Raw genomic sequence first — 24,894 nt, 5'->3', positions numbered from 1 at the left:
GCAACCCCATGAGGGTGCGAACCTGGCACTTGTGGATGGGAGATGGGGTGGTCTCCCAGCCCTCCTGCCATGGGTCCTGGCTTGTGAGGAGGAGACAGAAACAGAAATGCCCTCAGGAGCTCTGGGCCTGTGCTGGCCCTCTGCCTCCTGGAAGGTGCGAGGCACTCGCGTCTCCACTGAATGCCTTTCCCTTCCCTGTCTGATTGCAGGTGTCAGAAACTACTTGAAAGAAGCGTTGGTGAATATAATCGCCGTGCACGCAGAGGTAAGCTGTCGCTGCTGTTCCTGCGGGGTGTGGGTGACTGGGCAAGAGAGAAGGGGTAAATTCAGTGGTTCTTATGGGGGCCTTCTCCCTTCAGAATGTATTTCTAGTCTGAGTAAAACAGAGGTTTGAGTGTTTTACTGAGTTTTACTGAGTAAAATACAGTATCTTGTTTCAACGCATATACATGCATGTTTTAAATGAGAGTCTTTTTTATGAAATATAGTATGTTTCTTCCTTATAATTAAGACTAATGGATATTTGGCAGGTAAAGAGATAAGAGAGTGAAAGGGTGTTTTCTCCACCTTGGGCACCCGCTGCCCTGGTCTTCACCAGTGTACCAGTGAGTGCTGGCGTCTCATTCTGGCAGCCGTGGGGCATGCTGGAGGACAGGCTCAGCCTGCGGCAGGGCACAGGCGATGGCCTCCCCTGTGTGGCTGACGAGGGTTCCTGGACGCTGGTGCTGCCAGTCACACCTGGCCCGCTCCCGGGGAGCTTTCCGCTGGTGTCCCGTCCACCATTGTTCCGGCTTGGCTGCAGCCCGTGCGCCGTCATCCAGCAGAGGTTCTCGGCAGAAGACTGCTGTTGCAGTGGCCACTGCCAGAACCCTCCTCCTGAGTGTCTGCCTCTGTGCAGGTGCGCTGGGGGGTGGGGCTGCCTCCCCCTCTGCACCCACAGGTGCTGTCTGGGTCACCTCGGTGGCCTGGAGACACGTGGTCATGGAGGCTGAACCAGAGCATGAGCGGAGGACACAGTGCTGCCTGCTTGCCGAGGCAGCCATGCCCAGCAGCCTCCCCAGAAAGTGGCCACGGGGTCCGCCCCTCTCAGGTCCTTGTGAGGCACAGCACACTCGTCCTCCGTGAAATAAAGTTTTACATGGTTTAGCTCAGGCGGGAGCTTACCACGCACACCTTTTTATGATGAGTGACATACTTTCAACTTGGATACTTTTTATACATCAGAGACCTTTATAAGAACGCTCTTCTGTTAGGTTAGCTTCTGGTAAAGTCAGCGCGGCCTCAGGCCCTCAGGTGGTGGGGAAGGCCCGTCGCAGGCGGTGCCAAGGGCCCTGCAGGGTGCACAGGCCTTGGCGTGGTGAAGGTGGCTCCGACTGAGGCACCCGCTGTCGCTGTTTACAAACGCACAAACAGAAAGGCTCTTCCATTCGTTGCCCGCACATCCCAGTGGCCGAAAGTAGAATTCTGGGCATACCATTTACTGTTTACTGTTCGCAAGCAGTCTTACCTTGCCCAGAATTTTCTTCAATGCTCAGGTTATGTTTGGGTTGACCCGAAGGTTTAATACTAGGGATTGAATCTGAAAAATGGAAAAGCTAAAAAAAAAATATGATTTAGTTTAACATAGAAGTCAGGATCGTAGTGTTTCGCCAAATATAGTAATTCTTAGTTTGAAACTATCAAAATTCAAGACTTGCAAATGGTGTTTTTGTCAAATGAAAGGAAACATATTTTTAATTCAGCAGATAGTAAAATTGAGAACACTTGTGCAATACAGAGTTACGTACCCAGTATGAAGTAGCAGTTGTTTTGATCTAAGGAGAACCTGACCCAGTATGTGTTTATTTCTACAATTTCCTCTTTAGAAATCACATTTCTTCTTGTGAAAAGGTTAAGAGGAGGAAAAAATCCTTAAAACTGTTTCACCGTGTCACCATCAGCAGCACCTTTCAGAATTCTGTCTGCCGATCTATTTTCGGAGGTTACCTTCTGTTGAGCGTGGTGAACACAGCCTGAGTGTCAGCCGTATCTCCCTTCCATTCCTGGCTGAGGAGACCTGGGCGTGGTTCTGCTGTGTGCGTCCCTTTATTTCTAACACATTCGGGTCAAGGAGAGTCTGCATAACACACCGTTTCTTTGTGTTTCCAACCTTCCATCAGGTGTTCACTGTCTCCAAGGACCTGGTGCCCCGGGTGCTGTCCAGGGTGGTGGAGGCAGTCTCTGAGGAGCTGAGCCGGCTCATGCAGTGCGTCTCGTCCTTCAGCAGAAACGGGGCTTTGCAGGTACCGTGCCTCTGCTGTGCGCGTGGACCCAGTTGTCTGAACCACGGAGATGTGTGTCAGCTGCAGTCCCAGGAGGTCCGCACAGGCTTTGTGCTGTCTTCTCGGTGGCTCTGCCAGTTGCGGGGTGCATCATCCCCTGGGACCGCATCCAGGACGTCAGTGGTCCCAGAACTGCTCTCCCTTGAGAGTGTGGCAGTGCTCGTGTGCCGGTCTGAGGGCAGAGCCCTTCTGCAGCTCAGCAGTATTTTTGTTGTTTGTTTTACAGATGTCTTCACTACATTTAATTTAATAGGAAATTTTTGGCAGCTTACTTGTAAATAGTCTTTCCAGAGCAGTCAGTGCAGTTTGCATAGAAATGACAGCTATTTCTTTCTACTCATACTCCTTTGGTTTATGTTGCGTTTCATGGAATTACATAATTACAGTAACAAATGTAACTTGGACAAGTCAGGTGGGTCTGGGTTTGCATGTGGCCAGATTGTAGGAGCCAGGCCTGCAGACTTGTGGGGGCCGGAGCCCCACCCACGGACCTCATGGCAAGGGCCTTGTGGGGGTTGCTAAAAATCCCGGAAGTGTTGCTTCTAGTACTGGCTGAGGCCCTAACCCCCTTCAGATAACAACTTAAACCTGAGTAATAGTAAAAATAAGAAAATGTATCAGTAAAAAGAAAAACCTGAAGACTCATAACAGGAACCTTGTGTGTGTGAAGATGAATTAAAGGGAAGTTGGAGTATCTGCTTTGGGCCTAAGGGGTCTTGAAAGTGAAAGTGAAAATCGCTCAGTCGTCTCTGACTCTTTGTGACCCCGTGGACAGTCCACGGGATTCTCCAGGCCAGAACACTGGAGTGGGTAGCCTTTCCCTTCTCCAGCGGATCTTCCCTATCCAGGAATCAAACACAGGTCTCCCACATTGCAGGCGGATTCTTTAGCAGCTGAGCCACAGGGGAAGCCCAAAGGGTCTTGGAATTACAACAGAAATCTCCCCTCCCCACACCTTCTCTGCAGCCTGTCTAGCTGGTGGCCGAGTTTCTCTCACGGCTGACAGGAAGGGGCCGGAAGCAATGTCAGAATCAGCTGGAGGCCCAGCCTCCATGCCCACCTGGCCTCCCGTGCCCTGTGCCCCCTGGAGACACTCAGTTCTGTTCTGAAAACCTCTGCCCACTGCCCTTGGGGCCTCCTGTGTGTGACCTCCTCCTCAGCAGGTGACCGAGAGGGCCTAAGATGAAGGGCTGAGCGGCCGCCAGTCTCAGACCTTCCCGAGAGCCAGCCAGGAGGAACGTTTGCTGGCCAGCAGCCTATGTGTTTTGTGTGAATCGTCAGCTCTTACAATAGGTATAATTCATAGGTCAATTAAAGCAGCTTATCACTTTGTCTGAATAAAGTTTCTAGCAAAGATTAGTTTTATAGTGATTTAATCGATCTCCTAAAATACTGAGCTGAAAGTTCTACCTAATTTTTTCTCTTTGATAGTCTCCTTGTAGGTCCATTTTTATAGATACACAGAACATAAACAGTAAAGACAGATAGTCCCATGAACACTTTCTCATTATGAGCTGTTTCAGGCTTCTGACCCGCTGAAAAATGGGACCAAATATCTGCTTTCTATACTGCACGTTTACCTTATGTAAGTCAGCCTTCCTCTCTGTTGGTGAATTTAAACCCAGCCCTGGCATTCATCCTTGTTTGTGTGTGTGCCCCTGCTGCTGAGGGCCGTGTGTCTTAAACAGCCTCCTGGGCAGCTCCAGGGCTGTCTGTGTGGCGCCTGCGTTGTGCCCGTCCGCATGGCGCCTGCATCGGGCCTTTTTGTGGCTGAGGTTCCACCGTGTAGGTGCGCTGCCTCATGTCCGTCTGCTCCTCATTTGTTGGACATGAGGGTTTGCACTTTTTGGCTGATAGGAAACATGGTTCTGTGAACGCTTGTGTGCAGATTCTCTGTGGCCACATGTTCTCACTTCTCTTGGGCACATACCAGGGACTGGAATCGCCGGGTGAACTCCAGGCTGCTTTCAGAGCAGCTGCAGCTGCTTTCCTCCCAGCGGTCCATGAAGATCCCAGATTCCCCACATCCTCAGCGGCAGTGTGTGACTGGCTGGTCGTGGCCATCCCCGTGTCTGCCAAGGGTGTGTCCTGTGTGATCCTCGCGCCTGTGGCGATGTCCTTAGTGGCAGAGGATGTGCCAACCCTGAGGAATCCCACGTGTCCTCCTCCTCTTCTGTTGCTTGCACCTCTGTTGTCGTCCCTGAGAAGGCAGGCCTGGCCCGACACCACAGAGGTCCGCTCTGGCTTTCTTCCCGGCATGCTACAGTCTCATTGTGCACGTGATATGTGCTCTACTTCAAGTTAGGTTTTGTTTTAAGGCAGAGACTCACCTTCAGTCCTGGGAGTGCAGGCATGCTGCCTGCTGCCCCAGGACCACGGATTAGAGAGGCCGCCTGCCCCAGCGAGTGGCCCTGGCGCCTTGCGGAAAGCCGCTTGGCTGTAGATGCACAGGCTTGCTTCTGGGCCTCAGCCCTGCCCCGTTGGCCTGTGCGGCAGCCCCCGTACCAGTGCCACACCGTTTGAATTACCGTAGCTTCGCCGTGCGCTTTGGAGCCTGGAGGCCTGAGTGTCTCTAACGATGCTGCTCCTTTGCCATGTTGTTTGTCTGGGGCCAACTTGTCATGTTTTGTTTTTAAAAAGAAAAGAGAAAACAAAAGAGAAAAGTCAGCTATAGCTTTCACAGCACTGCACTGAGTCTGTGGCGCTGGGGCACTCGTGGTGCTGGAAGGCAGCAGGGGGCAGCGAGGCAGCCTGGGTCCCTCCATCCCCGTCAGCCTCAGTGCAGTGAGGCCTCACTTCCTCCCCGAGGAGACAGGGAGGTGCTGTTGAATGGTGAGGCCTGGGGGCTGGACAGCCCTGGCACAGTCTGCACCCTTCAGAGCAAGACCCCTGCCTTCACGGAGTCAGACTTGACAGCTTGTGCCCTTGTTCAGTAACAGGGAACGTTGTCATAGCCAGGCTCTCTGGGCTAATTCAAAAGGTCTTCTGTAAGGAGCTGCTGCTGTGGCCGTGGTGGTCTGCTCTGCAGGGAGCAGGCTGGGGCCCATCCTCGCTTCTCTCTGCTGGACAGTCGACGTGGTTCCCTGTGGTCACCTGTCCGTTTCTCACCCCAGGCCAGGCTTGAAATCTGCACCCTGCGGGACACTGTAGCGGCCCACCTGACGCTGGAAAGCAGGTGAGCTGCTCCGTGCTGTGTCCCGCGTGCCCCGGGAGCCCCCACGAGGCCTTGGTTCGGGTGGTGGTCCCGCATGTGCACTCGTGACTCGGCAACCTCGTGTTTGCATCTGACCGGTTGTCCTGCTAAACACACGAAGCGACACCAAGCCAAGGACACGTAGGCTTTTCTTCAAGGTGGGGATGAGCCTCGGTCTTGTGAGTGTTGTCACAGAGCATCATGTACTTCTTTTGAAAAGGAGAAAATAAGAATTGAGTCAGTTTACACACTGCAGACTCTTAGTGAATATCAGCATAAGAGGAAGCCTTGTGGTTTCTCTGCAAAATTTTGTAGTGGAAATTTGATGATAATTTTTAGCTGTTTTGAATGAAAGTCAGGATTTCCTATCATTGAGACATCATTAGGCGAACTGAAACAGCTCTGCCTACGCAAGACTGTTTACCCCACTGGCAGGGCCGCCTGGGAAGTGCCAGGTCCACAAGGAAGCTGTTTGAACACGTCCCACAATGCACTTGCCGTTGTTTGGATGGCGTGCTCGGGCCCCCATCCTGCCTGTCACCACGCAGTTGGTGTGAGGTTGTTCACCAGGAGCCTGTCTGGTGGCTCCCGCCGCTGTCTGCTCTGCGTCACTGCTTGACTTAGCTACTCTACTGGTACTTTCTACTTTAGAAACTTAGACATACCAGATCATTTAAAAACCTCTCCCCCTTTTCTGTATTTCACAGAATGAAATGATGTCGAGTTATGCACATGTGTGCACATACCTCCATTATCTTACAGGGTTTAGATGCAACAGCTAAGTGCTCGTAAGACGTGGTCCGTTATTGTAGGAAATTGGCTGTACGTCAGGCCCAGCTCGTGTCGACTCCAGAAGTGCCCCCTTTGTATCACTTTGCACAAGATCACGTCTGTTCCTGCCTAGCTCCCTTCCTTTCTTAGCAGCTGCTTTATTTGTATAGTTCAGTTTTGGTTTGAAAGTAAAGACCTTTATAAATTTAACAACTCCACACCAAGCTCTCATCTACCAGTAGAAGCACCTTGTGTGAATTCAGTTTCTCCTTTGCTTTTAAAGTCATGTTTTATTTCCTGGTTTAGTTCTTCTGGCCCTGCTTCTGCAAACCTCGCTTTCATTTTCACTTTCCCTCCTGCTCTACTTGCTTCGCCGGCCTGTGAGTTCCTCTGAACATAAGACACGCTTTTCTCTAACGTCCCTCTTCCCGGTGGGGCCGGCGTGTCTCCACCTGGGACGCTGCCTCTTACAGATCCAGTTTCAAGCAGGCCCTGGAAGCCCTGCCCCAGCTCTCAAGCGGAGCCGACAGAAAGTAAGTCACGAGCTGCTCTCGGGTGGCGTGTTGTCACCTGGACGTCTCCTCTTCACGCGGAGCCCAGAGGGAGGTGGGACTCGGTGGCCCTCAGACACGCCTTGTGTTAGCCCGTCTCCCACGTGGCAGGAGGAGGTGGAACCTGGTTTATGACGTTTCAGAAATTAGTTATTTCCTTTTTTTAAGTAACTATACCAGTCACTTAAACTTTTATAAGAAAGTTTAAAATTTTTAAGAAGATAGCACTCAGAGAAACGTGAGAGGAGACGGCATGGTGAAGGCAGGACTTGGGCTTCGTCTGTCAAGCAGGTTAGCGTGTACATCCGTGCTCCACGCGACATGAAGCATGGGGAGTAAGTGTGCACACGTGACGAAATGAAGTCACACATGCTCCGCTAGTGCTGAATTAATAGTCTCAGCCTGGCCTTCAACTTGCTACTCACATAACAGGAAATTCTGACCTGAGACACAGCCTAGGCCAGGCAGATGTCAGCGTGCCTGGGCTCTTCCTCAGCCCAGCCGAGGTCCCCCACCCTGCAGCTGCTGGACGGGCCGTGGACAGTTACGGAGCCCCGGCCGCGTGCAGCCCTCGGGGTCAGCTGTGACGGCTCAGGGGAGCGTGGTGGACCCGCACAGGCAGGGGGGCCCCGGAGGCGTGGACGAGGCTGGGAGGGCGGGGTGACCTGGTCTGTCTGAGAAGAGCTGGGCAGCCCTGCCTTCCCGTCCCGCCTCCTCACTGACCGCTTGTTCAAAGCCTGTGCAGTCCTTTAACATAATGAAGTGAAAGATTTAAAGCCTCACTTACCATCAGCCCGTGCAAGTGGGGCTCACTCATCTGCTCAGAAGACTAGTGGTTTGGGGTGGCCAACAGCAGCAGACACCGTGAGGAAGGCCAGGCGGGGCTGCTGTGGGTATGCTGGGAGATCGCTAAACCAGGAAGCGAGCCCGTGACCCAAGCACCAGCAAGCACGTTTCTTGGTTGCTTCACCTGAGCCCAGTGAGCTGTCCAGACCCCTCATGGCCGTGAAATTATCCAGTTGTGTCTGGCCAGCACGGGGGCCAGATGGAGTCACTGCTGCCGCTTGGACTACCCCGACTCTGTGGGTGCCTGCTTCACCCCTTCAGTTCACCTCTCCAATACTTATTAAAGGCAGAAGTGCAAAATAAGAAGAATGGAAAATAGACCAGTTGTTGCCAAGGAGTGGGGTGAGGGCAAAGGTGACTGCAGGTGGGCCGCACAGGAGGGCTTGTCCTGACGTGGGGGTCGTGAGACGCTGCGCTGTGTTACCAGAGTCACAGAGAGTGCCTGTCAGAGCGCTGGAGTGCCCAGACCCCAGACATCAGTCTGTTTAGGGAGGGGTCCAGTTAATCCAGGGGAAGGGGCAGGAGGGTGGTTTTGTGTATAAACGTATGTCTACAGATAGATGCTCCCTTAGAGCCCCTCCTTTAGCTGACTATTTTGTCATGGAGTTCAGAGCCCATAGAAAATGACTTTGCTGGCTGGAGCAGCACCGCAGGGCAGGAGCCATGTGGCTGTGTGTCTCTCCCGCAGGCTGCTGGAGGAGCTTCTGAGCCGGGTCAAGAGCGGCATGCATCTGCAGCTGGCCTGCTTCCAGGCTGCCCCCCCGCCCGCCGTGAAGATATAGAGCCTCCAGGTCATGCTCCGCTGAGCGCCCACAGGTGTCTGCATGGAAGCTCAGGCTGCCCCCCTCTCTCTCTCCTTTCCCCTTATTGGGGAGCTTAGAAAGATGTTGGTGTATGTGTTATTTCAACCAAATTGACCTGATTTAAAATGCCCAGGAAGTATTTGCTTTGCTATTCTTATTACCCTAGGTCTTGTATGCCACCTGCAATGCAGGAGACCTGGGTTTGATCCCTGGGTTGGGAAGATCCCCTGGAGAAAGGAAAGGCTACTCACCCCTTTTCTGGCCTGGAGAATTCTATGGACTGCACAGTGCATGGAGTAGCAAAGAGTCAGACACGACTGAGCGACTTTCACAGTGTGACTTTAAAATACCTTTCTAAAAATTAGGGAGCATCTCAAAGCTACTTGCTGCATGGTGAAGGCTACAGAAGGCAGGGCAGCTCAGACCCAGGGCTTCTTCCCGGGTTTCCTGCAGCTCCCAGGACACCTTGGGAGGGGATGCGTGGGTTAGCAGAAAGTCACACATGAACACCTGGAGCCGCCCTGAACTGTGCAGCTGTGTGAAAGCCTTCATTTCACGCCGATGGCTCTAGCGCTCCTGATCCAAGTGGACTTTCAGAAAAGCGGGCGGCCCGCCTACCAAGGTGTTACGTTGGGGAGGTTACTTGTGGGCCTCGGTTCCAGAGTTGACTCACTGCCTGGCTTCTGTGTTCACAGCACTCACGTCGTCAGGCCTTTTCTGTGTGACTCGCCCTGAACCTGACATGGGCCTCCTGCCCCCGCAACCCCTGCACACGTGAGGGGCTGCGGTCAGTGTCTCCTCCAGAACCGGGTACCCTGCCGCCCACCCGCACTTCTCTGGCCTCTGCAGTGTGCTGCCCGCTGGCTCTGGCCTCTGCAGTGTGCTGCCCGCTGGCTCTGGCCTCTGCAGTGTGCTGCCTGCTAGCTCAGGGTCTCTGCTCTGGTGGTGTCTCTGTCACCAGGCACGGGAGCCACCAGTGACGCTGTCACCAGAACAGGTCAGGCCGCCATGTCCTCCTGCAGACTCGGCTTCCCTGGCCTGCCTTCGTCACACCATTTGCTTCAGAAAACTGAATCAGGTTTTAGGTTGTTCCCCAGTGCCACAGGCCCGTTTTCTATGCTGGTGTTAGTGTATTCGTGCAGGGAGCTCTGAGGTCCTCCGTGGCCATGTGCTGTGTCCATCATTTGGAGTTAGTCTTGTGCTTGTTTCTTTGGTGTCAGGACAAAACCTATGAAGAAATACACTGAAGGTGGGGCTCTCCTAGGCATGTTCATGCCTATACCCTCTGTGGCTGTAACTCAGAGCAGAGCCACAGTCCTGAACATCTGCCTTATTTTAAGTGGATGACGAAGACCCTTCAGTCAATAAAGAATGTGTCTTTAGTACAAGACATAATTGGTATTTTTTTTACTTCAGCAGTTTCGTTTGCTATGTGATTCTTCTGTGTGTCTGATTCTAACGCCCAAATAAAGACTTAAGTCCCGGTTTACCTGTGTCTTCTGATTGCTGCTGGACACCATTACTAGGTGTCCTGCTAACTGTCCTCTTGGCGGCGGCTCCCTGCCGCCAGGCCCCTGGGAGCCAGACGAGAGTGTTGGGCTCAGAGCCGCACAGTGCCCGAGGACAGTGGCGGTGATGCAGAGACTCAGGATCTCCAGCTCTGAGTGGAGCGTGGGCACACACGAACTCCAGACTCAAAGCCGGGCTCATGGAAGAAGCAGCTCCTGGAGAAGACCTGCTTGGGCTGTGAAAGAGAATTTAGTGGTTGAGGAGATCGCTGGATGCAGTGGTGTTAGGAGGAAGCCAAGAGGCAGAGCAGAACATGGAGTAACCTTACAAAGAGGGAAAGAGGTGCTGAGAAGTGAGGTGTGCTGAGGACCTGCACGTCGGCCTGGCCTTCTGCGCTAGGAGAGTCCTGGAAACAGTCTGGGTGTGTGAGACCTTGGCGTCCGTAAAAGTGCATTCCAGAAACGACCCCGTCGTTGAAGACAAGCATCGCTGCCTTGTCTTGGTACCCGAGTCAGTCCTGCCCCGTCCTGCAGCCGGTTTTCCTGAAGGTGAACTAAAGAGATTGCCTTCTGCTCTGACGTGGTTCCAGACGATGCTGCCTCTGTCCTGCTCATGTGCCTAAGGGCTTGGCCGGTGGCTGCATGAGGGTCAAAACGTGTCTCCACCAGTTTTTAATGAAGACAAGTTTCCTAAAACACGTAGATTTGAGTGTCTGTCATGTATTAATACTCGTGTGAAGTAGCTGTGCCTAGTCAGTCCTCTGGCGGGACTGGGGCAGAGCTTTTCACGCAGGTGTCCACGCTGCTCTGGCCCTGGTACCACGTGGGCTCCTGCGTTCACCATTGAGGAGAAGGACGCACCAGCTCCACTGTGGGGGGTGGGTGGGTGGGTTGGGGACAGCTGCGTCTTTCTCAACAGCCGTTATGGACTGCGTTCCCGTAGCGTAAGCTCTTGACTCAGGCCCAGTTCTGCAGTGTGAACTAGGTTGCATCTTTGTTCTCATGCTGCCAAGTAAGGACCTAAGTTTGACCCCATCAGTCTCCACGCACCCATGTTCTCGGCAGCTGGTAAACTCCTGTGTGTTTATTCGACTGGTTTGCCTCTGTCTGTGTAACGGCCTCTGTGCTGTGTGCAGGTGATGGGCTGTGCGTGCACTGGGCGTGAGTGGTGTGTGTGCGCACGCTGCTCTGGCATCTAAGTGGGGCTTTGCTTAGAGGTACGGTTGATGTGTGGCTTCAGTCTGCTGTCCGTAACTGAAAGTTCAGGTTAGCCTTTCGTTTTGTTCTGTTTAATCATAACACCAAACTGCTCACACACGCGTGCTTCGTATTTGTTGCTCACACACATGAGCATTTATGGCAACTTTTAAAACTTGAAAAAGGAGCCATGAGCCTCCTGTCTTGACGACCCCATTCCCCATGCCAGGAGCCGATGGTGCCAAGTCAGACTGAGTATGCAGAACATACCTTTCATCCCATAATCAGAAATACGTCTCACAATACAACGACGAATTCTTGCTAAAAAGTGAGATTTGAAGTCTGGGTCTGCCTGCCTCATAATCTACAGGAAATACAGGGGAGTGAAGAACACGCCATGGACGGTGAACGGAATTGCTGTGGTCGGCCTCGACCGTGGGCTCAGCCCAGGCCCCCGCAGCAGAAGGGGCAAGCATGAAGATGGGTGGATTCTCAGAGTGTGTGTACACTGCACGGTAAGTTGCAGTAGCATACCTAAGACGTGTACATACTTCCGTAAAAACACACTTCATTGCTGAACACTGCTGACGAAACATCGTCTTCAGGGAGTCTCAGTCTTTCTGCTGGCGGAGAGCCTCGCCTCTGTGTTGACGGCTGCCGGTTCTCAGAGTGGTGGTCGCTGAAAGTCGCCGTGGCTGCGGCTGTTCCTCAAGATGAGTCGGGGAGCTTTGCCCCGCGGATTGGCCGCCTCTCACCAGCGGCTTCTCTGCAGTAGCGCTGCTGTTTGGTGGAATTTTGCCCAGAACTTCTTTCAAAATCGGAGCCCATCCTCTCAGAGTCTGCCACTGTCTTAGCTTTCAAGCTTTATAGAACATCCTAAACCCTTGGTATAATTTCCAGTCTTCACAGCATCTTCACCAGGAGTAAATTCTGTCTCAAGCAACCGCTTCCTTCGCTTACCCCTGGGAAGCAGTGCCGCCTCTGTTGGGACTTCGCCCCGAGATCCGTGCGCATCAGTCCCGTCTTCAGGCTCCGTGCGTGACTGCAGGCCTCCTGCCGCTCCACCACACTCGCTGCTGCTCCTCCACTGAAATCTCTCTTTCTTTTTCTCCTTTTTTTTTTAAAATTGAGTATTTCTTCACAGAATTTTGTGGGTTTTTGTCATACATGAATAAGAATCTTGAGCCCTGAGAAGCCATCCCTGAGGGCTGAGATCCACTTCCTGCAGCTCCTGTTACTGTGGACATTCTGACCTCTTTGCACAGATCACACACGTTCTTCACAGCATCTGGAATGCCGACTCCTCTCCAGAAGGTTGCCCAGATCCACCGAAGAACTGCTGTCTGTGGCAGCTATAGCTTGGTGAGATGGGTTTCTCAAATGGCAACCTGACAGTCAGGGCCCCGTGGGCTGCAGGTTGGCTGTGTTAGCAGCTGTGAAAACAGCGCGAGCCTCATCATCCGTCAGAGCTCTTGGGGGAGCGGGTGCCTGTCAGCGAGCAGTAATCAGGAAAGAATCTTGTTTTCTGAGCAATAGGTCTCAACAGTGGGCTTAAAATAGTAAAAAAAAAAAAAAAAAAGTGTTAGTTGCTCAGTCATGTCTGACTCTTTGTGACCCCACGGACTGTAGCCCAGCAGGCTCCTCTGTCCATGGAATTCTCTAGGCAAGATTCCTGGAGTGGGTTGCTATTTCCTTCTCCAAAGGATTTTCATGACCCAAGGATCAAGCCTGGGTCTCCTGCAAGATTCTCTACCATCTGAGTCACCAGGAAATTCCTTAAAACAGTGAACTACGCAGTAAATAGATCTGCTGTCGTCCCGACCTTGCTGTTCATCCACAGAGCACGGGCAAAGTAGGCCTGACATGATTCTTAAGGCCCAGGGTTTCCCGGGGGTAGATGAGCACTGGCCTCACTTGGTCACCAGCTGCCAGAGCTGCTGCCAAGAGCGTCAGCCTCCCCTGGAAGCTTGGGCGCTGGCGTGGGCCTCTCTGGGCACCAGAGTCGTGGGCGGCACTCCTGCTGGACCGTAGCTGGCGGCACCCCGTGGCCACTGTGGCTGCGTCCTCTCGGCACCTGCCTGCGCTTCGGCACCAGCACCTCACAGCACTCCCGTCCTGGAGGCAGCGGCTTCCCGGCGGCCCCGCGAGCCAGCCTCTGTGGTCTCACGCTGCTCTCCAGCAGCCTCCTCACTCACCTTGGCCTCACAGTGAAGGGAGCTGGGCCTCGCTCTGGATCACACGTCAGCTGAAGGGGATGACGCAGCTGGTCGTCCTCTCCACTTTCTCCTTATCAGCAGTGAGGCTGTTTCACTTTCTTATCACCTGTGTGTTCAGGGGAGCAGCACTCTTCATTTCCTTGAAGAACTTTTCATTCACTGTTACAGCTTGGCTAGCTGGCAGGAGGGGCCCATCTCGCCCTGCAATGTGCCTTCCTCACTAAGCTTAAAGTGAGAGACATATATATCATTCTCTTCACTTTTGATACAGTTGAAATTTTCCATAGTAAAATTTTAAACAGGAAAGACACGCAGAGATAGCCACTGAGTAGCCCGGCTCCGTTTACTAAAGTACAGTCGGCTGGAGAAGACCCTGACGCTGAGAAACATTGGGGATGGGAAGAGAAGAGGGTGACAGGATGAGATGGTTGGATGGCATCACCGACTCAATGGACATGAGTTCAAGCAAACTCCGGGCGTTGGTGATGGACAGGGAGGCCTGGTGTGCTGCAGTCCATGGGGTTGCAAAGCGTCGGCCACGACTGAGCCGCTGAAAACAGTGACGGTCAGCAGAGCTAGCAGGGGTGACTGATGGGGGCCCTTTTGTGATTGAAGAGAGATGTCTGGAGGGCGAGGGAGCGTCAGGCCCAGCGAGGGGCCGTGAGGCACTGTGAGCACCGCCACTTGCCCGCATGCACTGCCAAACAAGAAGGTGTGGCTGAGGCTCTTGGTTAAGGCACATTGTCCTGGGTCATGTCCTGAGGAATCGGAGCTGCAGTCTCGCCTCAGCATAAAGAGGGCGCTGATGGCTGCTGCCGTGGCACCAGCCACAGATTCCGACGGGTGGAGCAGTCCTTCCTGCCAAACTGCTGTGGGTGTATTCTGAAAGTAACTCTCAGAGAAAGATGATCTCTATGAAAGGAGACGAATTTACATAGAAAAACAGGTATTTCCCTTATGCATCCTAGGAGTATTAGTGTTTTAGGGGATAATAATTACCATCAGAGTAAAGCTTAGGCTTTCAAAAGGTGGGGTTCTAATTCTCCTTGCTGGGTAAAATTCTCTCGGATGAGTTTTGGGGTTGACAACCAAGAACTGTGGCCATCGTCCATAAGGCAACCACCTGAAGGCCCTGAGGAATGGACGGAGCAAGCGGCGTCCACTCAATGATCGTGGTGCCTGGAGCAGCTCCTGCTTCTGTGGCCTGTAGCTGGGAACCAGGTGCAGTTGGCATGGTGAGGAGGGTGGAAAGGGGCTCTTGGGGGGAACTGATGTGTTTCTGCTTTTAGAAGGTTGTGTCTGGAAGAGCGCCCGTACTGGAGAGAGGAGGGATTTTAGGAAAGAAGGAGCCAGAGATGAGACCCCCAAATTCTGCTGCCTAACTTTCTGGCCAATACCCCTGAACCCCTGAGAAGTGGAGCAGTTGAGCTAAAGACCAAGATGCAGCCTGAGACTAAAGCTACAGGCAAGAAACTCGCACAGACTCTTTCCATGTAAGTCTAACCAACCACTTGCAGTTGGTTGCTGATCAGATTATTAGCAGTTTATCTCCAGGAGTTGGTGAAGGACAGGGAAGCTGGTGTGCTGCTGTCCATGGGGTCACAAAGAGTTGGACACGACCGAGCAACTGAACTGATCTAGAATTAAAACCCCCAAATCACCTAACACATGAACAAGGAAAATGGAGGACCTTTTCAAGAGAACAGAAAAATCAACTGAGACCGACATCTACAGGTCACTGGGTTTAGTCTAAAATGTAGAGTAGAGAGGAGAATATTTGGGATAAAGTGTTAGACGTTGTCAGATAGTGTGATGTGCAACTGGACTTCTAGAAGGATAACAGAGAGGCAAAAAGATAAAGAGCAAATCCAGTAGCAGCAGCAGAGGAACAAGCTGTCTCAGGTGAGCAAATTCTGGATTCACTCCGGCCTCACGTCAGAAACCACAGGCCCAGAAAAGTGAAATGGCCGTGTCTGAAGTCAACCGGAATTCCACATCAAGTGAAAATACTCTTCCAGAATGAAGGCAAAATACATTTTCAGATGGAACTCAGAGGACTCGTTGCCAGCAGAGCTGGACCATAGGAACGCTAAAGGGAGCTCTTCAGACTTGGGGGGGAGGGGGGTGGCATCTGATGAGGCCTCCATTCCTCAGCAGTGGACCAAAGGCATCTGGCATGGCGGGTACCTCTCAGCATCTGTACAGACTCTTGCACGCACCGTAGAACTACATCTCAGGAAATGCAGAGGTTTGTTTTTGTTTTTTTGCTTCTCTGTTAAGACTTACAATATATGTGACATACACATAACATTTGATTGTTTAGAGTAAAAACGAACAATTTTTGTCATGTGAGTTTATAGAATTTGTAGATGTAACTTGAGAGAACAAGGTATGGACAGGCAACTGCAAGATTTTTGCAAGTTGCATGAAATGAACATTGGCTGCAAGTGGGCTGTGCGAAGGCGATGCACTGTCGCCCCACACAGTCACTAAGACAGGTACATAGAGGGATGCAGCCGAAAAGCAATAGGAAAACTGAAAAATTCAGTTATAATTGGAATAATATTTTGTATTCAAATAATATTTAAAATGTGTGAAAGAATAGAAAGCAAACAATAGAGTGGTTTACCCAAACAAAACCATAGCAACAGTTTCATTAAACATTAAAAGGCTAAACATGTCAATTAAAAGGGCAGAAAGGATGTCAAAATGGATATTAAGCAACACAAACCCAAATTATGCTATACACAGAAGATTCACTTTATATTTAAAGATGGAAAAAATATATCCTTTATAATTAAAACCACAGATAGGTTGAAAGTGAAGTAAAAGTTGCTCAGTCGTGTCCAACTCTTTGCAATCCCATGGCCTATACAGTCCATGGAATTCTCTAGGCCAGAATACTGGAGTGGGTCCCTTCTCCAGGGGATCTTCCCAACCCAGGGATCAAACCTAGGTCTCCTGCATTGTAGGTGGATTCTTTACCAGCTGAGTCACAAGGGAAGCCCAGATTGAAAGTAACTGGATGGAAAAAGTACACCATGCAAACAGTTGAGCGTAAAGCAGGCTGAAGTGGCTCTGCTGATGAGGGAAAGCAGATTTCAAGACAGAGATGTCACAAGCGACAAGGAAGGACTTTTCATAATTCTAAAACATTCAGAAATGATGATTCTGCATGTGTCTGACCTGATAATAGAACAAATAGAGCTTTGAAATACATGAGGAAAAAATGAGAAAGGGAGGAATGGGCAATTCTGATATCACCATATTTGGAGAGTTTTAAACTCCTTAGCAATTGATACAGCTGGACCAAAAAGGAAAAAAAATCAGGAAAGATGTAGGTTCTGAGTAAGACCACCACCTATCTTAACCTGAGTGCATTCATGAGACTACACTCAGCACCTCTAGGATACACGCTGTTAAGGTCCATAGAACATTCACCAGGACAGACTGACCTAACACACGACATGTACGTCGGATGGAGAATTAAGAAGTCAATAAACTGTGTTAACTTTTATTAGAAGTCAATAAAATAAAGCTAAATATTTGGAAGTTAACACACTTTGAAATATTTGGAACCTAACCCAAGGAGGAAATCACCAGAGAATTTAGAAAATACTTTGAAATGGAAAGGAACTGAATGAAAACAAGATTGGGGGGATGCAGCTAGGGGGGTGCTTAGAGGAGGGCTGCGGGCTTTAAAGGCTCATTTTAGGCGGGAGGTGGCAGTGGATAGACGCTCTCCGCGCCCGTGGTTGGGAAGAGCAGAGGAAGCGTGAGTGGGCGAAGGACGGCGTGGGCGGCTCTGAGCGGCTCTGGGTGGGCCCTCTGCCCAGCCTCCACTTCAGCTCTGCAGCAGCCGGGAACACTTCCAACTCTCAAAGCGTCTGTTGACTGTAGCAAATGGTCGGGCTAAGACGCCACACTCTGTGCTCTAGGTTGTAGGTGCTTCCGAGGCGGGAAAGCAACCAAAGTGGAATTGTAACCGTAGGCAACTGCTGGTAGTTGCTCAGTGAAGACGCCAAATAAACGAAGCCTCCAAGTACAGTCGTGTCTACAGGCTACAAGATCGGCTGGTGTGTTCTTGCAGTGCTCAGATGTTTCCCAGGGGCACAGACGTGGCACAAACAGTTCTGTCTCAAGCACCAGATGGTTGACTTCCCTGCCAGTGACCTTGTTCTCACAGTCGGTGCAAACCAGAGGCAGGAGGTCCAAGCTGATTTCTGTTTGACTTGCTCCGGAGGCCCTTGGAAAATCACTGTCTTTGTTCTTTGGGTCTATTTCCCCTTATAAGTTGCCTGCATGATTTTTAAGATTTAATCAGATACTGAGCAAAATCAAAATCTTCTGCCTCAAAATAAATTCTGGTAAGACAGGTACAAGGAGCATCTCTGATTTGTCCCAGCTCTCATTAAAGGAGATTCTTTCTCAAAATTGCTGGATTCCTGCAATAGTAATTTAGAATATGGTTTAATGTCTAGAAGGAAGCACACCTCGCTGCATCTTACACTTGAATAAACTGCCCTTCTGAGTAGTACCAGACCATCTCAATCTCCAGACCAGCTCCCAAGAGGCCGCTACAATAGCTGCCCCAGCAGCTTCTCTGGGCTGTGGGAGGCAGTGGGCTGCCTGGGGCTGAACTCGTCCCACTGAATTGTATGTGATAAGCACAGTATTTGGAATGAAACACCTCCAGTTTGCCAACTGGCAGCATCAACATACTTTTTGGCAAAACTGTCAGAGAAGCAATACTCGTAAATTTAATCAAAAAGGAGCACGAAACAAGTGTGACTAAGGGACAGTCCACAGAGCGCCGCACCGACCGTCTCCGGAGTGCAGAGTCACGGAAGGTGGCCAGGCGCTGTCCCGGGCTGGAGGCATGACATCCCTGAGACGGGTGGTCCTGAGCCAGGAAAAGGGCCTCCACGGACACTTGGCGATGCTGGAATAAGATCGGCAGATGCATCAGTAATCTTTCCAGCGTGGACCTCCTGGTTTGGGTCACTGTGCAGCGACTAACATTTGGAGAAGCTGGCGAAGAGAAGGACCATGTGGATCCTTCATACTGTTTCTTGAAACTTTTTATGTCTTAAATTATTTAAAAACGAAAAATTGCCTTTTTTTAAGAGAAAAATATAGAAAACTTTCAAATCAGTGTATGTTGGTGAGGAATTAAACGAATTAAAACAATATCACAATGTCTTCAGATAAACTAGAACCTCAGATTAGAACAATAACAAATTCCATGTACATGATATTTTAAAATATGTTGTTTCTGGATCCTAAGTGGGCTTCCCTGATGGCCCACCAGGTAAAGAATCTGCCTGCAGTGCAGGAGACAGGAAATACGGGTTTGATTCCAGGGTGAGGAAGATCCCCTGGAGGAGGGCATGGCAACCCACTCCAGTATTCTTGCCTGGAGAATCCCAAAGAGAGAGGAGCCTGGCGGGCTACAGTCCACAGGGTCGCAAAGAGTCAGACATGACTGAGTGCCTAGACACGCACGGGTCCTAAAAGATAAAGATTCATAAAGATTGAAAGCAAAAGAATGCCAGACCAGGGGAAAAATAAACCAGTATGCCGGGAAAATATTGATAAAGGCAGTAGTGCTAATTTGACATCGAATGAAGGAGACTTTAAAGCAAAGTGTGCTGAGGAATGAAGACAGTCACTACGTGATGGTGAGAGCAGTGGTTCTCAAGGAGCGAAAAGAGCCCCGGATTTAGGGCACTCGATACGGTCTCGAGAAATACGGTTTTAGAACTGCTGGAGTCCACAGATTGGTAGGTTTTTTTTTAAACATTCTTCTCAGTATTCATGGATTAAGAAGGCAAAATAATTATAAAATTCAAAGAAAACTTGAAAGGCACAATTAGCAATGTGGCAGAAGTTTATAGGCCTGAGTGGTTCAGTCCAGTCGCCCAGTCGTGTGCGACCCTCTGCGACCCCATGAGCCGCAGCACGCCAGGCCGCCCCGTCCATCACCACCTCCCCGAGTTCACTCAGACTCACGTCCATCGAGTCGGTGATGCCATCCAGCCATCCCATCCTGGGTCGTCCCCTTCTCCTCCTGCCCCCCAACCCCTCCCAGCATCAGAGTCTTTTCCAATGAGTCAGCTCTTCGCATGAGGTGGCCAAAGTACTGGAGTTTCAGCTTTAGCATCATTCCTTCCAAAGAAATCCCAGCGCTGATCTTCAGAATGGACTGGTTGGATCTCCCTGCAGTCCAAGGCACTCTCAAGAGTCTTCTCCAACACCACAGTTGAAAAGCATCCATTCTTTGGCGCTCAGCTTTCTTCACAGTCCAACTCTCACATCCATACATGACCACAGGAAAAACCATAGCCTTGACTAGACGGACCTTAGTTGGCAAAGTAATGTCTCTGCTTTTGAATGTGCTGTCTAGGTTCGTCGTAACTTTCCTTCCAAGGAGGAAGCATCTTTTAATTTCCCGGCTGCAGTAATAGTAGCCACAAAGCAAGTGTCAAGAAATGACAGGATCAGCATCACGTTCCCTAACTACAATAAAACTGTATTAGAAATTAGTGATGAGAGGGAACTTAAAAAAAAGTACACCCGATTTCTGAAGAACACATTGGTCAAAACAGACACCATCGCAAAAAGTAGAAAAACTCGAGAGCTGAATGATAATAATTTCACACCAGAATGTGAGACGCAGCTAAGGGAAGACTCCAAGAGGAGGAGATGCCGACCATGAGCTAAGCGTCGGACTCAAAGGGAAGAAGAAACACCGATCCCGAGGGAAACGGGTTCCGCGGGCGCGGTCGGCCGCGAAGGCCGGACGGAGGCGGACCCGACGGTGGGCGGCGCGCGGAGCCGGGTGCGGGCGGATGGGGCACGCCGGCGGCTTCTCAGGAGCAAGGCGGCCCTGTGCTCACACGGGGCCCCGGCCCTGGAGCCGGCGCTCGGCGGGGAGGGCAGGCCCGCGCGGCCCCTCCGCCGTCGGAGGGCGGGGAGGCTCAGCTCAGAGCGCGGAGCCCGCGCGGGGAGCCGGCGCCCTGCGTGCCGCCCGCACGACCGCCCTGCGGGCCCCTCTCGGAGCCCCTCTGTCGTCCCCTTCTCCTCCTGCCCCCAATCCCTTCCAGCATCAGAGTCTTTTCCAATGAGTCAACTCTTCGCATGAGGTGGCCAAAGTACTGGAGCTTCAGCTTCAGCATCATTCCTTCCAAAGAAATCCTAGGGCTGATCTCCTTCAGAATGGACTGGTTGGATCTCCTTGCAGTCCAAGGGACTCTAAAGTCTTCTCCAACACCACAGTTCAAAAGCATCAATTCTTCAGCACTCAGCTTTCTTCACAGTCCAACTCTCACATCCATACATGACCACTGGAAAAACCATAGCCTTGACTAGACGGACCTTTGTTGGCAAAGTAATGTCTCTGCTTTTGAATATGCTGTCTAGGTTGGTCGTAACTTTTCTTCCAAGGAGTAAGCATCTTTTAATTTCATGGCTGCAGTCACCATCTGCAGTGACTTTGGAGCCCCCCCCCAAATAAAGTCTGACACTGTTTCCACTGTTTCCCCATCTATTTCCCATGAAGTGATGGGACCAGATGCCATGATCTTCATTTTCTGAATGTTGAGCTTGAAGCCAACTTTTTCACTCTCCACTTTCACTTTCATCAAGAGGCTTTTTAGCTCCTCTTCACTTTCTGCCATAAGGGTGGTGTCATCTGCATATCTGAGGTTATTGATATTTCTCCTGGCAATCTGGATTCCAGCCTGTGCTTCTTCCAGCCCAGCATTTCTCATGATATACTCTGCATAGAAGTTAAATAAGCAGGGTGACAGTATACAGCCTTGACGTACTCCTTTTCCTATTTGGAACCAGTCTGTTGTTCCATGTCCAGTTTTAACTGTTGCTTCCTGACCTGCATACAGGTTTCTCAAGAGGCAGGTCAGGTGGTCTAGTATTCCCATCTCTTTCAGAATTTTCCACAGTTTATTGTGATCCACTCAGTCAAAGGCTTTGGCATAGTCAATAAAACAGAAATAGATGTTTTTCTGGAACTCTCTTGCTTTTTCCATGATCCAGTGGATGTTGGCAATTTGATCTCTGGTTCCTCTGCCTTTTCTAAAACCAGCTTGAACATCTGGAAGTTCGCAGTTCATATATTGCTGAAGCCTGGCTTGGAGAATTTTGAGCATTACTTTACTAGCATGTGAGATGAGTGCAATTGTGTGGTAGTTTGAGCATTCTTTGGCATTGCCTTTCTTAGGGATTGGAATGAAAACTGAGCTTTTCCAGTTCTGTGGCCACTGCTGAGTTTTCCAGATTTGCTGGCATATTGAGTGCAGCACTTTCACAGCATCATCTTTTAGGATTCGAAATAGCTCAACTGGAATTCCGTCACCTCTACTAGCTTTGTCCGTAGTGATGCTTCCTAAGGCCCACTTGACTTCCCATTCCAAGATGTCTGGCTCTACATGAGTGATTACACCATTTCGATTATCTTGGTTGTGAAGATCTTTGTACAGTTCTTCTGTGTATTCTTGCCACCTCTTCTTAATATCTTCTGCTTCTGTTAGGTCCATACCATTTCTGTCCTTTATCAAGCCCATCTTTGCATGAAATGTTCCCTTGGTGTCTCTAATTTTCTTGAAGAGATCTCTAGTCTTTCCCATTCTGTTGTTTTCCTCTATTTCTTTGCATTGATCGCTGAAGAAGGCTTTCTTATCTCTTCTTGCTATTCTTTGGAACTCTGCATTCAGATGCTTATATCTTTCCTTTTCTCCTTTACTTTTCGCCTCTCTTCTTTTCACAGCTATTTGTAAGGCCTCCCCAGACAGCCATTTTGCTTTTTTGCATTTCTTTTCCATGGGGATGGTCTTGATCCCTGTCTCCTGTACAATGTCACGAACCTCCGTCCATAGTTCATCAGGGACTCTATCTATCAGATCTAGGCCCTTAAATCTATTTCTCACTTCCACTGTATAGTCATAAGGAGTTTGATTTAGGTCATACCTGAATGGTCTAGTGGTTTTCCCTACTTTCTTCAATTTAAGTCTGAATTTGGTAATAAGGAGTTCATGATCTGAGCCACAGTCAGCTCCTGGTCTTGTTTTTGCTGACTGTATAGAGCTTCTCCATCTTTGGCTGTAAAGAATGTAATCAGTCTGATTTCGGTGTTGACCATCTGGTGATGTCCATGTGTAAAGTCTTCTCTTGTGTTGTTGGAAGAGGGTGTTTGCTATGACCAGTGCATTTTCTTGGCAAAACTCTATTAGCCTTTGCCCTGCTTCGTTCCGTATTCCAAGGCCAAATTTGCCTGTTACCCCAGGTGTTTCTTGACTTCCTACTTTTGCATTCCAGTCCCCTATAATGAAAAGGACATCTTTTTTGGGTGTTAGTTCTAAAAGGTCTTGTAGGTCTTCATAGAACCATTCAACTTCAGCTTCTTCAGTGTTACTGGTTGGGGCATAGACTTGGATTACTGTAATATTGAATGGTTTGCCTTGGAAACGAACAGAGATCATTCTGTTGTTTTTGAGACTGCATCCAATTACTGCATTTTGGACTCTTTTGTTGACCATGATGGCTACTCCATTTCTTCTGAGGGATTCCTGCCCGCAGTAGGCTACAGTCCATAAGGTCACAAAGGGTCGGACAGGACTGAGCAACTTCACTTTCACTTTCAGGCTTCCAGCATAAATTCCCCGAATTCTAAGCCTCTCCAGCCTCAAGCCAGTTGGGTAAGGCCTGGCCGGCCACTGAGGCCGCTTCTCAGCAGGACCCATGATGCTGAGTGAGGCTGGGGTGGTGGTTCCCCATGGATAGGGCGGCCGCGGCCCCTGACTCAGCCTCACCAGCCAGGCCTCACTGGCTCCGTGGAGGCTCACCTGCCACACCGTCTTGGAAAGCGAGAATTACGCCGATTTCCTGTGAGAGTACCTGGCACCTTGGCACTGAGTCTTTAATATTCTGTTGAATAAGACCCATCTTCAAGTATTTGAATGGCTAACTCATAGAAGATGTATTGAACTTATTTTTAGCCTAAACAGGGGAGTTAATGAGTGGAAATTATGGGAGGACTAACCTTGCCAAAGACAGTGGATAAACATCTTCAGCACTGAAACAAATCGCCCATCTGAAGTTCTTTACCAAGTCAGTGCAGCTCTCCAAAATGAGGGAGTAAAGTATAGGTGCTTTCAGACTAAAGCTGAGGCAGTTCGTTTCCGGCAAACAAAGCCCTATTTTATAAGAAATGTTCAAGGAAGATTTTCAATCAAAGGGGAAGATGCTAGGTGGAAATTATTACCTACACACACACTGAAGAATACTGTTTTTAAAATGAGAAAGAATTTACATCAAAGACATTTTTTCTTAATTGCTTTAAAAGCCTGTCTAAACCAAAAGTAGGAAGACGGGTCGTGGGGTCTGTAACCTGTAGACAGGATTCATGGACGCCCAGGGCGGAGGAGCAGTCAGTAGCCCTTCGCGCACTGAGGGCTGAGCCGCGGCCCCTCCCAGCGTCCTCACCCCGCCCACGACCCTCTCACTGGCCCCAGGCGCCCTCTTGGCTTCGCCTGGGCCCCAGGCCCAGCCGGGACCTTGGGTCTCTGCAGCCCGGTCTTGGGACTCGGCCACGTCGGATCTATTGGCAGATCCCGTCTCCCTTTAAAGTGTGTCCCCCCCAAACGTGAGCATGTAATGAGCATGCACACCCGTGGTGAATTCATGTCAGTGTATGGCAAAACCAATACAGTATTGTAACATAAAGTAAAAATAAAAAATTTAAAATAAATAAATAAATAAATAAAGTGTGTCCGTAACTTGCCCCCGGCAGCCTCGGTTCTCAGGCTGCCCTGGCCGGCCTCCTGGAAGGGGGAGCCTGTCAACTCGCTCAGTGGTTGTGAGTTGAGCTCAGATGCATCACAGATTTGGGGGCTCATTTTTCTCATCTGTAAAGTTCGGGGGACTCGCTACTTCCAAGCTTCCTTTTTCTTAAAAAAAAGAGGTGTCTAGAAAGATGGTGTGGGTCTGCCCAGGCCGCCACAAACAGCAGGGCCACAGACAGGGCGGCTGAAGCCAGGGCGGCTGAAGCCAGGAAGGCTGTCCGCACTCAGCCCTGGAGGCTGGCCGGCCGGGCCCAGCGTGTCCTCCCGAGGCTGCTGTCCTGGGCCTGCGAGCGCCACCCGCACCCCTGCCCCCAGGCGGGCGTCGCCCTCTGCGTGCCCGTTGCCTGTGCCCTCGTCTCCTCTTGGCCTGAGACACCAGTCCAGTGGGGTCGGGACCCACCCGAGGCACCCCACCTCACCTCTTTACAGGCCCGTCTCCAGACCCGAGGTGCAGGGTTAGGGCTGCAGCACATGAATTTTGAGGGGACCAATTCAGCCCCCGACGGATGACAGGGTTGCAGTCTGGGGTGCAGTGTGTGACTGCCGGCCACTGGAGGGGACCCGGTGCCCAGGCCTCAGGGCGCTGGCCACAGAGAGAGGCGATCGTGAAAACAACACTGAGCGAAGAG

At 50.7% G+C, this 24,894-nt stretch overlaps 1 protein-coding gene across 3 annotated transcripts in view; it reads left to right on the top strand.

Moving 5' to 3' along the window:
• The window catches only part of EXOC2 (exocyst complex component 2), a 122,627-nt gene extending 112,653 nt beyond the window's left edge, over positions 1 to 9,974 (top strand). For 2 of the 3 annotated variants that reach the window (XM_018038889.1, XM_018038887.1), the window contains 5 exons: positions 210 to 265; positions 2,160 to 2,282; positions 5,435 to 5,496; positions 6,759 to 6,818; positions 8,371 to 9,974. In XM_018038889.1, the coding sequence (XP_017894378.1) occupies positions 210 to 265; positions 2,160 to 2,282; positions 5,435 to 5,496; positions 6,759 to 6,818; positions 8,371 to 8,464 (395 nt within the window). In that variant the 3' untranslated portion in view covers positions 8,465 to 9,974. The remainder of the gene's footprint in view (positions 1 to 209; positions 266 to 2,159; positions 2,283 to 5,434; positions 5,497 to 6,758; positions 6,819 to 8,370) is intronic. The other variant, XM_018038888.1, reaches the window with a different exon arrangement.

The sequence above is a fragment of the Capra hircus genome, chromosome 23 (assembly GCF_001704415.2).
Source record: "Capra hircus breed San Clemente chromosome 23, ASM170441v1, whole genome shotgun sequence".
In the NCBI taxonomy this organism is placed as follows: domain Eukaryota; kingdom Metazoa; phylum Chordata; class Mammalia; order Artiodactyla; family Bovidae; genus Capra; species Capra hircus.
Note: the sequence above shows the minus strand (reverse complement) of the source record. Positions and strands in the feature narration are given on the sequence as shown.